The sequence below is a fragment of the Lolium perenne genome, chromosome 6 (assembly GCF_019359855.2).
Source record: "Lolium perenne isolate Kyuss_39 chromosome 6, Kyuss_2.0, whole genome shotgun sequence".
Taxonomy (NCBI): Eukaryota; Viridiplantae; Streptophyta; class Magnoliopsida; order Poales; family Poaceae; genus Lolium; species Lolium perenne.
This window is the reverse complement of record NC_067249.2, coordinates 50,554,216-50,568,179: the sequence shown is the minus strand read 5'-3', so window position 1 is coordinate 50,568,179 and position 13,964 is coordinate 50,554,216. Positions and strand designations below refer to the sequence as shown.

The 13,964-nt window shown below is 43.3% G+C and overlaps 1 protein-coding gene across 1 annotated transcript; it reads left to right on the top strand.

Moving 5' to 3' along the window:
* Window positions 1-2,535: 2,535 nt before the first annotated feature.
* On the top strand, window positions 2,536-4,564 carry LOC127309650 (uncharacterized). Its single transcript, XM_051340421.2, has 3 exons — window positions 2,536-2,702; window positions 2,875-2,996; window positions 4,200-4,564. The coding sequence occupies exons 1-3, from the start codon at window positions 2,628-2,630 to the stop codon at window positions 4,318-4,320; spliced, it is 318 nt and encodes a 105-aa protein (XP_051196381.1). The 5' UTR covers window positions 2,536-2,627; the 3' UTR covers window positions 4,321-4,564.
* The last annotated feature ends 9,400 nt before the right edge of the window (window positions 4,565-13,964 follow it).

The window sequence follows — 13,964 nt, the reverse complement described above, 5'->3', positions numbered from 1 at the left end:
TTTGTTGGAATTTGAGAGAGAAGGACTTGAGCATCTTTGTGGTGTTCTTGCCATTGCATTTGGTGCATCGGTTTGAGTTCTCCACGGTGATTCGTGGAGGTGAAAGCAAGAAGGTTGTTACTCTTGGGTTCTTGGAACCCTAGACGGATTCTAGGCCTTTGTGGCATCTTTGTGGTGTTCTTGGGGACTCCAATTAAGTTGTGGAGAATCTTCAAGGGCAAGGCCTTTGTGGCATCTTAGTGGTGTTCTTGGGGACTCCAATTTAGTTGTGGAGATTCTTCAAGGGCAAGGCCTCTGTGGCAATATTGTTGGGAGCCTCCAATTAAGTTGTGGAGATAGCCCCAAGCTTTGTGCGGGTTCGGTAACCTCCCTAAGGTTACATAGTGGATCGAGGACATCCCTCTTGGTGGGAATTCTCGAGGAGAATACGGTGGCCCTCGTGCATTTGGAGTGACTTGTCCTCCACACCGCTCCAACGGAGAGTATCACTCGCAAGAGTGTGAACTTCGGGCTACATCGTCGTCTCCCGCGTGCCTCGGTTATCTCTATACCCGAGCTCTTTACTTATGCACTTTACCTTGTGATAGCTATCGTGCTTGAAGTTATATATATCTTGCTATCACATACTTGCTTGTATTGCTTAGCATAAGTTGTTGGTGCACATAGGTGAACCATAGTATATAGGCTTTGGGCTTGACAAAGTAAACTCTAGTTTTTTTCCGCATTTGTTAAGCCCATCTCGTAAAAGTTTTAAATCGCCTATTCACCCCCCCCCTCTAGGCGACATCCGTATCCTTTCAAGTTTGACTAAACACAAAACCTAGATGACTACCCCCACAACGATCATGTCCTCCTTAGGCTGGCCATAGTGCTAGTATCTAAATAGATCTTGTACACACATTTTGTATTGAGATTCTACAAAACAATAAATTTAGAAGATTATGATATTACCCTATAATACCACCCACTATAGTGATAGTATCATAGGCAAATACCATATGCATGATACAACAATATGATACTATGCACTATGACTAGCCTTAATTTATTGTGTAAACCCCCACAAGGCCACAACGGTCACCTCCTCCTTAATTTATTGTGTAAACCCCTACAACGGTCATCTCTCCCTTATAAACACCCACAACGGCTATCCCTTGTGTCAATAGGTTCTGCCTCTCTCTTCTTCGTTCACATACACTTGATCCATTGCCATGGCTTCCACGTGGATTATCATCATTGCCACCACATATATGATGCATGTGATTAATTATGGGGGCTACATGTATTTCGCCCTCCGTTTCGTTTCCAGACTATGTTACTATTGCATAATATCAGTGGCGGAGCTAATAACTAATATCTTGCATGAAAATTCCACCTAAATTTTTCCATGAAAGAATTAGGCAATAAATGGACTCTATTAATATTACATGTACTACTACTCGGACGACGAAGATAGTGACGATGAAAGCGACGACGACGTGAAGCCATGCATCCATCCCCTTTAGATAAGGGAATTATGACCAAGAATATATATGTAGCTTCATATGCATCGATTTAGAGATCTAGCTATATATTATGCATTTAAAAAATTATATCGCAATTTCCACCATGATTCGAGCACCACAGCCTCCAAACGATGCCGATATCGGTATGGTCAGAACGGCTATGCTCGCCGCCACTGCTAGGTCACCGTCGGGAAGCACCATGTTTAGCATAAGATTCACTTTAGATTAAGCTGCGAAATAGTCACCTGCCATTGGCTGAGGCGGCCCCACAGAGCGGCTCTATATGATATTCTCTAAATAAATAGACGACCCCAGCGGTCATTGGCTGCGGAGGCCCCACAGAGCGGGAATATATAATTTTCTCTAAATAAATAGAAGACCCCACTGGTAATTCGCTTCGGCAGCCCACGAGCGGTAATATATGTCTTTTCCTGAAAAATAGACGACCCCACTGGTCATTGGCTGCGGCAGCCACACAGAGCGGTTATATATGTATTTTCTTGAAAAATAGACGACCCCACTGGTCATTGGCTGCGGCAGCCCTATAGAGCGGCCCCATTTGTCATTGGCAGCACCGAGTATACAATCGGAAAATAAAACGGCCCACGCGTCAGCGACAAATGGATGGCTACCCGTCAGCACGAGACGGTCAGAGATGAACTGCCCTCTGTGCAGCCCCACCTCGATCTGTGCAGCCCCACCCGTCAAATTAACGGTAACGGTAAGGCCTCTGACCTGACGGTAACCCTCCCGTCCGAGGGGTTTCAAACTAGAGGAAGGAGAAAACTGAGGAAAAGTTAAGAGGCTGGAGAAAACTGAGCACAATTAACGAACCAGGGGCACGAAAATAGAAATCCCTTTATAAAATGTTAAATTTTGAAAATGTTCAAATAGAAAAGGTTCAAAATTGAAAAATGTTCAAAGTTTTAAGAAGTTCAAAAAAACTGACGGGCAAAAGCCGGAAAACCAGCAGAAACCAAGGAAAAAAAACGGCGGAAACAAAATAAAACAGCAGGAAATCGAAGAAAACCAACGAAACCGAAAACCCAAATAAAACTAGCACCCGAAACCCTAGCTAGCGAAACGAACGAAGGAGCCAGAGAAGTTAGCCAGCAATCGACCATGTCGGCGGTGCGATTTTTGGCTTCTGCACTGAAGACGACGCCTCGCCGGCCCCTTGTCCCCAACTATCAGGCGGTATTTGCATATCCTGTCCTCCCGCGCCTCCCCTTTCTTACTGGTGATTCGATCCAAGGCGGCGCTTGGGACGGGCGCTGGCCTCCATGCGCTGCAGTCCCGGTCATTGGCCTAGCGTCGACTAGTGTTTGCGTTGGAAACTACATGGCCTAAGATTTGTGATGCTATTCAGGTGCTGGAGAAGGTCGAGGGGTTGAAGGCTGTCAATATCCAGGTAGACAGTATCTCCAAGTCTATTCAAGAGTTAGAGGCCAACGCCAGGAGCCAACGTGTGGTTTGGAGGTTCAATGAGAGGTACCAATTACTTCTACTCGACACAAATCAGGACTCGTACTGCACATGTTGATTCACCTCATGCTACCTACTAGGTTTTGGGTTAAATCACCTCAAAATAGTAAAATATATTGTGGAAATGATATCTGAAGGGAATAGCAATTCAAAGATGAAACAAACAAAAGCATGTCGTATGGTTTTATTATTATGGCACCACTAAGCGTCAATTGCATATGTTGATTCCTTTATAATAATACCTGTTTAACTATTGGCCCACCACAGTTTGACAACTTGCTTGTGTTTGGTAGTCTAATTGATTGACAAAATCCCTGTTTCACTATTGACACAGCAGAAAATATGGTAATGTTGTGTTTTTTCTAATTCGTTAAGATGAGAAAACTTATATCAGGGTTGGTAACGTTATAATTTGTTTGGAGCCTAACGTAGGGATGTAGTATTTTGTTTGAAGATGTACTGAACAGAACATACCATGAAATCCCTCTGCTGCATGCTCATTGTCTCACACTATGTCTGAGAAAAAAATATAGGGAAATGGGGACTGAAAGTTATACTGATTGCATGCTTTCATTTTTTTTTTCCTTATAAGAAGCGTTCTGCTTTCATCTTTTCCTTATAGCAGCATAAAATGGTGCTCGCTAGGATACTTACAAAAGCTATTGCTGACGGTCTCATGTAGGGTTACAGACCACAGTTTTTATCTTGATGTCTGAATTTTCAGTATGATTGACCAGTATGAGTGTACAAACCATGATAACTACTTTTTTTATTTTTCTAATTGATGGAGACATTTCAAATTCAAAGCATTGGGCAGTTTTTTTTCTTGATGTCTGAATTTTCAAGTTCATGTCTGAAATTCAAATGTCTCATTGCCTAGCTCGAAATCGTACCTAGTGAAAACCGTTTGCTCCCAAGGGTTGGGAAATACCTCCCTTAAGGCCTAAGGGGCCGTTTGGAATGGCGGTACAATTAATGTGGCCACCGGTATTTAGCTCAAAGTTGAACTAAATATCGGTGAACACACTAAGTTTACCCCCAATCCAAACAGGGCCTAAGCAGTTTCTGCTCATTGCATTGTCTTGGCTATGACATGAAAACTATTTGCGCTGTACTGCTTGTAATATCTTACACAATGTGGGCCAAGTTGTCCTTCAGTGCAATGTTGGCCTGTAATTTTTCTAAGTTGAAAAATGTCTTGCTCTGCAGGAAGATAGAGCATGGATTGAAGCGAGATGATCCCGCCCACCGTCGCAGCTACCACCTTGCTTTGGGCATCACGTCTGCTGTTATGTACTTTGCACCCAAGGCTTCAAAAAGGTTCTCTTAAGTGTTCAAATCCAGAACCTGGGACATGAGTGGTTAGACTCCATAAGAAGACTAATTCTCGTTGTGTTCGATTTGCACTAAGTGAAATTGTTGTAATCCTACATTTATGATGGTTGGTGATCGGAATGGTTTGTTCACTGACCATGCTATGCTGAGTCTGGTATGAAAAACGTGGGAGTATGGTATGGAACCTAGTTATACTGTATTAGTTTTGCAGAATGGTCAAATGACAGCTGTGGTGATCATGGTACATTTTTCTGCCCCATTGACGTTTAGCTTGTAGTCATTTGGTGGCTGGCCTTCCCTGCCCTAACCTCCGTGCGGAGCTGAGATCCATACACGAGCCTACTTGTCCTTTGCACACAGAGACAGATACGTCCCATCAGAAGGATGGAAGTTCCTTAGTCAGGAGCTCTGCTGCCATTCATTTTATTTTTCGTTTTATTTTCTATCAACGGTAAACATTGTATAGCTGCTTAGATCTGGTCCCGCTTCACATGGTTATATATCAGCAAGCTCTAGTCTCATTTAGCGACCAGGCAGAGTTAAATGTTACTCTACCTAGGGCCGGACCAGTCCGTTTGGCACTCCATGGTCAGTTAGTTTGCGAATCAGCATCACAGCTCATGACGGGAAGTCAAGAATAATAGCAACGACAGAAGTATGGGTTTCTTGATCACCACACAAAAAAATCAGCATCTGTATTAACCTTGTCTAAAGAAAACAAGTATGCAGACTTAGCTTATGAATTCAGTTTGGTATTTCCAAGAGCAATTGTCGTTCCACACTTCCACTGTCTACCTGACAAAACAAGATTGACCTCAAGTGTTGTATATATGTGAACATTTGATCGGCACCATCCACCAAAACCATCACTTCTTGAGCACCAAGATATGTATGGTACCATTTTTTTTTAGTTGATCTTGTCCATTTATCACCTCTTCTGCAGCTTTATGGAATTACCAAGCAGTTGAAAGCTTTGCTGTCCCAGATGCTGCCCAAGACAGAGCTACTCTCTACCCATTTCCTAATTTGTCCATCTGATTCCTACACTGAAAAGAAGGTGCTCAACAGATTGGGGCGTGCCTCCTGGGCCTGTCTGGCGCTGTGGTTCAAATTGACAGACAGAAAAAAAGAATCAATTCAAGTTCTACAAGCGCTATGTTGTTGTTGTTGTTGTTGCATGTTGCGTTGATCTGAAGAACGCTAGGAAACTAGTTGAACAGCCATCAGACATCATGCAATAACAATCAAATGCCCAGAGAACAATTCTCATATAAAACAGGAGATGGCTAGGAAAATAACAGGAACAGATCCATATTATACGTACTAACTCCCTCTGTCAGGTATTAGGTGTCCGGAGTTTAGTTCAAAGCAAAAGTGATGATCTTGTTTTGTCAAAATACTTATGACTATACTCTGTTAATTCTTAATACAAGATTGCATATTTGATATCTCTCTTGTGGAGTATAAGAGAGATGTGTCACATCATCTCCATGTTAGGATTTGATGCCCATATAAATGCTATCTTACTCATGTTATTATTTTGCATCCTCATATCTCATTGATGAATTACTACTTATCCACTACAACTTAAAAAAGAGAATAGTCAAGTGAACCCATGAACTTCCGTCCACTTTTTATCAGAATAAACACCTTTATATTGCATTTATCTTATTTTCTATTTTACTGCACTATTTTAATTCAAAAATACAAAAAAAAAATTACTTTTTTTATCTGCATCCAAAACACCAAAAATAATCAACCACTTTACAACTTTTACTTAGTTACTATAATTTATCTAGTTTTACTCGCTTTATTTTTACTTGTGTTTTATTTACTTACACGAAACCTTGTGCTTGAAAACCACATGGTAGAGTTGGGGTCACAAGGCTTTATTTTACTTTGCAGGATTGCTAGAAGAAGAGAGAAGAGAATACTCTTAGTTCCCCGAGAGTTCGATATAACCCTCGAGTCAACCTTGTGGGGAAAATACTCTGCTGACACAACACTCTGCACTTGGATTCCCAACGTCATCAAATGCTTCCACCTCTGGCGGCTCCCTGTAACATAACTATGTTCATATACTAGACTGCTAACAAGACATAGCGATCCTCCACCGTGTGAACGTGAACCTGGATACGTCGTGTGCCATCTCGCTCCCGGAATCTCCATCGTCATCTTTCCCCGAAACCCCAAGTCATATCCATTGGCATTGCCGAGCTGACCCCTCGCCACTTGCCTCTTTTGATTCAATAGAATCGGCATATGTATTTTTTGATTCAGTTTTTTCAAAAACTGAATTTTTCATACTAGTCGAATTATTTTCCTTATCTTCATTGTTTTTATTACTTTGCAAAGCTTCTTCTTGCCTTGGTATCACAAAGGGTTCAACTATATTGCTGCATGGAGGAGGGGATTTGATTTCTTCAACTTGAGTAATATTGTCACGATGATTATTTTTGAGGGTTGCAAGAAATTTTTGTAGATCTTTCGTCTTCATACTTATCCTCAAGTTTCTACTTACACTCCTTGATTTCCTCCGTGCGCCTCTTTTTTTTAGTACTTCATAGGCTTGGTGATATTCTGATGGAAATTCCCCAAAAGTTGGCATGGTGAAGTCGCTGACATTATTCCCTGTGAGTATTGGCTTGAGTTTTTCTGTACGGGCCATTAATTTTTCTTTAGCCTCGGCCCAGCTTGGATAGGATTTCCCCTAGCAATTTTTAATTAATTCTGCATTGAGACATGGTGCTACCAAAATTTTGCAACTGTATAGGGGAGGTACCATATGCTACAATACTTAATGAAGGCACATCAGCTCCTATTGAATTTTCACTTATTCGGTTGTAACCATTCTGAAGGTGTGGAGCCTATTGTGGATACCTCCAGTTGCAAATGGTGCTGAAAAGTTAGTAACATAAGGTGTAGCATATAATGGTTTATGGTAATTGGCCAAATAGCTAGTAGTAGCATGCCCAATTTTCCTATCCATTCACATGTATAAAGGTGAAATCACATATTGTGAAATATTTGCCGATGAATAAATCGAGGAAACACCATCTTGCATGCTACCGAAAATTTTAACATTGGGTGGTTCATATTACTTAACTGAACTCATCATGTTGTTCATCGGCAAATGAACTTATAGGGTTGTCGATGCATAAGAATTTGAATTTACATGTTGCAGGTCGCTACAATTATAAGAAGTTGAAGCATGTAGATTATTTTGCATCGGCTTGTTCACACAGTAAAAATTAGGGCTAGCCGATACAATACACATATCAAAAAAAGAGTTATTTGCATCTACATAGGAAGACTGAGAATTCATACCCTTGTAGATTGTAATCTCTCAATGACACCGCTTCGTAGCAAGAACGGGATGGAGACCGTTCGAAGTTTCTTCTATAGTGGAGTCACAAAAAAGTGTATTCGCACATGAACGCGTCACCATGTACCCTCGACGCCGAGCGGCAACACGTGCCTATTGAGGCTCACCGGAAGTGAGGTACACAAGATGGTCCCGCGGGCGGTTTTGAGGCCAGAAATCCCGCTCGCCTGGGAGGGACTCGACATGGCGCATGAATGCTTTGGGCAGCTCTAGGTTGGCCTGAACGCCCCTACAGCCTCGTGAATGAGAAGATATATACAAGGGAGAGGGATAAAAACTAGATAAACACTAAAAAGTAGTAGATGTGTTTGTTCGAATGGTGTTGTTTCAATCGGTCGGTACCCGTAAACCTAATTTGTGTCTAACTTGGATGGGAAAACTTGAACTTTCCATAACTATTTGGTCAAAAACTTGCTGGTACCTTTCATGACAATTTTGTGTCAGTAAACGATCTAGAGGTTGCATAATATCTCGGATTGTGTTGATAAAAAAAAAGTAAAGCTGCTTGTTTCAAGGAGACGCACAATTTTTTATTTCTACCACTTTTTTATTTGAAGTCATCTTAAAAGAGCTTTACTGGAAGCCCTTATATATCGATCGTGGAGGTCACTGACTTCTAGCATAATCGATTATCAAATCTTATCATCACACAGACCTGACACGCTGGATATGGTGTCTCCTCAATGAGAAATAATTGACGCATTTGGAAGTGCTCCATACTCATTTCCTCATCAGGATGGGAATATGTTCTTGATTAGATATTGCTTCAAAACGAGTGCCAACACGAACCCCCAATTGTCAAGTAGTTAAGAAAGAAATTAACTGCAAATTCGAAAACGAAATAGACAAAATTCATTCAAACGCTGAGGATTTAAACAATGTTTGATTTTTTAAACTTAAATTAAAACAGAAATCTAGTCCAAACGGGCGGTTGAAGACGCTCCAGTCAAGGACTGGGCCATTGTCCGCCTCATCTCCGCCACCACCGTGAACGTCGTCGTCCCGGAAGGAAGACGTGAAGCCGCTGTCGTCGTCGCCTGAAAGAACATCTCTCCATAATTATGGTTTTGTGTATTTGATTACAACATGTGTGATAATCTAATGTGACTTAATGTGTAGATATGATCTATATTGTTTTCGTAATGAGAAGAATTAAAAGGGAAGAGTCATTCATTGAAAAGGAAGAAAACATGAATTACCAAGCCCCAAAATTCGGCTAAGGACTTCAGGTCCGGGCTCCCAGTATACCCCCGGAAATTTTAGTCGAGGGGTATAAATACCCCATTCTTCCCCAAACTCAAGCTGCTCACTCTCTCCAAGTTCATCCACCATTGTTGAGCCACAAGAAACACAAGAATCACTTGATCTCCTCCTCCAACCATCCAAAACTCTTGATATTTGGAGAATCGAAGGAGAAGACCCCGAGCTATATCTTCACCAAAGCGATTTACACTTCCCCTCATTTGCTTGAGGGCCCCTTTGGTAGTATTCCTTTTGGAAACCCTGTTGCTGTTGTTGTTGTTGTTCTGTGCCCCAAGAACCTTGTAAAGGCCCGGTTTCCGCCTCGAGGAAATCCCTTAGTGGACAAGTGAGCTAGGCTTTGTGGCGTTGCTCACCGAAAAATAGGGTGAGGCCTTCGTGGCGTTGGTTAGGCCTTTGTGGTGACCACACCCCTCCAACATAGACGTAATTCCCCTCAAAAGGAAGAAACTAAGGGAATCATCTATTGAGTCTCCGTGTTCTCCACTCTCGGTTACCTCTATCCTTGATTGCATTATTATATCTTGCATATATCTTGCTGAGTTGTATACCTTGTCATTTAGGGAAATTCACATAGTTGCATATCTAGAGAATTTACCTTTGTGTCAAGCCTTAATTGAAAAAAGAACTAAAAATTGGGTAGCACCTATTCACCCCCCTCTAGGTGCGGCATATGATACTTTCACCGCCATCCTTGTCCAAGTCAATGATGGTGCCACTATCGATGGCGGACCACCACTTGGCGTAGACCTCATCGGTGGTCAACACATAGTTGACGGACTCCGCCATGGTTTTGGCGAAACCAGGTGAGTCCTCAGGATCGTTGGGCCTACGCAACGCCACCTCGTGATGGAGATATTTCACCACCTTCTTCTCCTCGAGGGGTGGGGTACGACTGGGACGACGGAAGTAGAGGCGGCCCCGAGGGAGCGTCGCCTCCTCCTTCTCCTTCTTTGGAATGCGTAGGCCTAACTCGGCCTTGGGGATGACAGGCCAAAAGACGATCCCACCAGTTCGACAAAGGGGACACCGTGGCTTCATCTTCGACACGACGGGGCAGGGAGGTGACGAACACGCTGACGTCCTCAGGCGCGAGTGGACATGCGACTAAGCCTAGACGTAATGTGGCCGCGGCTACATTCAAAAGGGAAGCACCGGGCCTGTAGCCGTGTTGGGCGAGCACGATTTCGACATACCGGCCCTCCACCGGTCGCGATGGTTGTAGCAGTTGTACGAGCCGTTGTAGGTCAAGTTGGCAATCGGGTCGGGTTTGGCCAGGTCAACCAATCGTAAACCCATGTCCGATTAACAAATGGATGAAGGTTTCTACCCATGGGTCTGAGATGAGACCCATGCCCGAACCCGATGGGTCACCCGACCCGATAGAAAACCCATCGGGTCTCCAGACTGCACTAAATGTCAAATTTTGTTTTAAGCTAGCACCGTCAAATTATTATGTCTCCTAGTCAAAACAATCGAAACGCAAGCAAAACGACAGTACCGCTGCCACGCGATGGCTATCCCTATTTATAAGCTTCTTTAGGGCATCTCCAGTGACACGACGCATTTCGGACGTCCAAAATGTCCGTTTGCGTCGCGCGGTGGACGCGAGACAAACCATTTTTGTCCGCGCGTCCGTTTGCACCTGGGGGTGGCTCCAGCGGCCCGACGCATTTCCGCGTTTGCATCAATTTATGAAGTTTCCAAACAACAAAAAAGAAAATCAACGAAGTCATAGTTATTACATTTAAATTTTTAATTGTTTACATGAAAATAAGATAGTATTTCTCTAGGCATGATCTTCATGGCCAGCCAATGTCCACTGATGCTCAATCAGATCCGTCTGCAGATGTTTGGAGACGTTCTCGTTAGTGACTTCTACATTGATATTTAGATACTCCTGCCAAGATGAAGCTCCAGGAAGTGGCGCCACCATCTCACCTTGAAAATCCCAGTAGTTCTCATTGCGGCCATCAGGACGCTCGTTCTCAATGATCATATTGTGCATGATCACGCAGCATGTCATTACCTCATGCATGGTCTTCAGGGACCATGTTCTTGCCGCATGCGAATAGCCGCGGGGCATTTTTGGTAGGAGGTGAAGCCTAACGCACCTGTTGCATCGGGCCTGCATTGAAAGTAGGGGTCGTAGTTTCTGACGCCCCGTAGAATGACCAAGAACAGGTCCCTTGACATCCTGTATCGGCGTCGGAACAGTTTTTCCAGGAAGATTGGATTGGTGAGGTGGAAGTACTCCTTGTGGAGGCGGGCCTGCCCTGCCACTCTGTTGCGCGGCAGGTTTTTGGAGCGCCCCTTCACAGAGCCCCGGTGCTCCGGCCCCGGGTTTGAGGTGAACTCGTGAATCATGGAGGCCGCAGTAGTTGTCAATGTCTGCGTCGAATGATCGGACTCCTCGTCGGAAGAGGAGTCGACGACCTCCGCGCGGAACTTGTCCAACATCTGTCACATGTCCATCTGCGTGGGTACAAACTGCGGATCAATGGCCGCGCACAATAGCGCCGAAAACACGAGTGAGAAACCTACCGGCGCAATTGACCGAACAGGTCATGGGCGGCGCGGAAGGGGGGCGCAACTGGGAGCGTTTCGCCCGAAAACAGCCGGCAGATACGTGGCGGAGCCAAGCCCGAGTACGCTCCTGCTCTCCCGCGCGGCAAGAACGCAGCCGACGGCGACTACTGCGGCGCTGCGGCCGGACGGCGGCGGGTGGGGTTGGGGTGATGGCGTTGCAGTAGGGCAGCAAAGAAGGGGGAAAAGAAGCAAATCGAAGCGGTCGATTTCGCTGTCCCTGACATGCGGGACCGGATAAGAAATGGAGGACGCTCCGCGCGACCGCCGAGCGTCCACGGAGACGCAAACCTGGCGCATATTTGGACCATGTTTGCGTCTCCGTGGACGGCCCGATCACTTTGCGTCGCTCCGCTGGAGCAGGCCCCAGACGTATTTCCGGTCACGGCGGATGAAAACGGTCGCTCAGCGTCCGTTTGCGTCGCGCCGCTGGAGATGCCCTAAAGAAGCTAGAGCTGAGAAGGCCAAGCAATACGAACTTCAGCTTTTACAGACCCAGCAGGCCAACGTGATTCACCTTGCCTAGTTTCCTTATAATTTACACTAGTGGTTGGGGCGCCTCCTCGCCGGTCAGTTGCGTATCAATCTCAACTTCACGATTATCAAGTGGAGTGTACAGGGACAGTGATGTAGTCGGCTATGATAGCATGCAGGTAGTCGTACCATTTCAGGTATCTAGGGTTTACAATTTCAGAAGATATTTACTTAACCTTTCTATGACAGCACACAGGCAGTCATACCATTTCAGGCATCCAGGGTTTACAATTTCAAAAGACTAGTAAAGGTGCACGCGCAATGCGCGTCTCAAATAATATATGGATTATAAAAACACATCATGTCTATTCTAAATGTTAGTCAACACATTCATGAATATCTCAAAAAACACAATGCACAACATACTCCTCAGCTCCATATTTTCCATAATCCGCGTTGCAACATAATACAAAAAAAAAGTTAAATGATGAGCATGCTCATAATTAAATATTCTACAAAACCATAAAGCCGTACTAACTTTCATACATTCGTTATTTCTGTTTATGTGCCATAACCTGGTCATGTCTTCAGTGATGTTATGCACCTTCGGAGTAATTTATTCAGAAACGAACGAAGCATGAGTACATTGATAGATAACCATCAAGCTCTCTATGGCAAGGAACGAATGGAGCATCAGTATCAATACGACCAATGTAATTTGTTCAGAAACGAAACGAAGCATCAATATCAATTAGGCAAGCATTGTTAATACCTTGTCTTCAAAATAACGACCAATGTTTTTTAATAGATACTACTGTGTGGAGCTAAAATAAGTAGATTACCATAAAGCTCTCTATATCCTACAACTCACGAATCAGCTAAGTCTTTAAGATATGCCAAAATATACAATTAGTGAAACGATAATGAACGCACAGTAAGTAGTCTTTCACATGGTGGAACCTTGAAATTGTTGCACAAATGGGAGAGGAACATCTGAAAGAAAAAATGCAAAAAAATAAGCTGACAAGGGAAAAAATTCATGAATACTATAGTATTCTCGGATATTTTAATTGAGCTATAAGGAGTGGAGTACATCACGGCTCAGTAGCAAACAAAAAATGCAATGAAGCACATTCCTAAGTAGCTTGAATACCCAAACGAAGGCACGGCTAGGTTCCAAGCTAGTGCAGGTGCACTGCCACTGATCTGCCACTCATATGCAGTTATCTGGAAAATCAACCTATCTATTTGAGGTCATGCATCAGGACTTGGATATATAAGAAACAATGTATTAATGCAGTTGAGAGTAAAGATGTAAATATTAACTACTACGCATTAAACATGATGAGAGGGTAGTGTCGTTTCGAGAATACCATGCTTTTGAGAATACATAAAGCAGGCATCTTTTAATGGTACAAACCCAATTTTCCCTTTTTTTACACCATGTAGAATTCATTGACTGAAAAAACAGGCATTCAGAACTGATTTTGTTTGTATGTTGTTCATCTTTGTTGCCTTCAACTTTCTCACAAATTTCTATTAGATCTAAGTACTACCGGGTATCTTCGAAACTCAACCAGAAGTTCCCAAATAGAATGACATATATCTATCACAAAAAAGCAAAATAAATCATCTAATCAGAAGATACTCTTCAGATTGTTATCAACCTCGCTCGAAAAGAGTATTTACAAAATAACTTACTTTGGCTTAGATCTCTTCTAGGCAAGGTTGGTCAATTTTGTTACACCTCCTTGTCGCTCTAATGGTGAAATTTCTAGTATATTTTATCGTCATATGCTTCGCTCAAGTCCGCTGAACCTTCATGAATTGGCATATACTTTCAATCAATATCTCCTAATATCTAATGTTACATAAAGGTACATCAGTCTCAGTGCTCATGGTAATATCATAACAGTCAATAAGTGCACCCTTGC

Coding starts and splice junctions, on each gene's coding strand:
- LOC127309650 (XM_051340421.2), top strand. CDS start 2,628: ATGTCGGCGGTGCGATTTTTGGCTTCTGCACTGAAGACGACGCCTCGC. Junction 2,703..2,874: donor TTGTCCCCAACTATCAGGCG/GTATTTGCATAT, acceptor GATGCTATTCAG/GTGCTGGAGAAGGTCGAGGG. Junction 2,997..4,199: donor GTTTGGAGGTTCAATGAGAG/GTACCAATTACT, acceptor CTTGCTCTGCAG/GAAGATAGAGCATGGATTGA.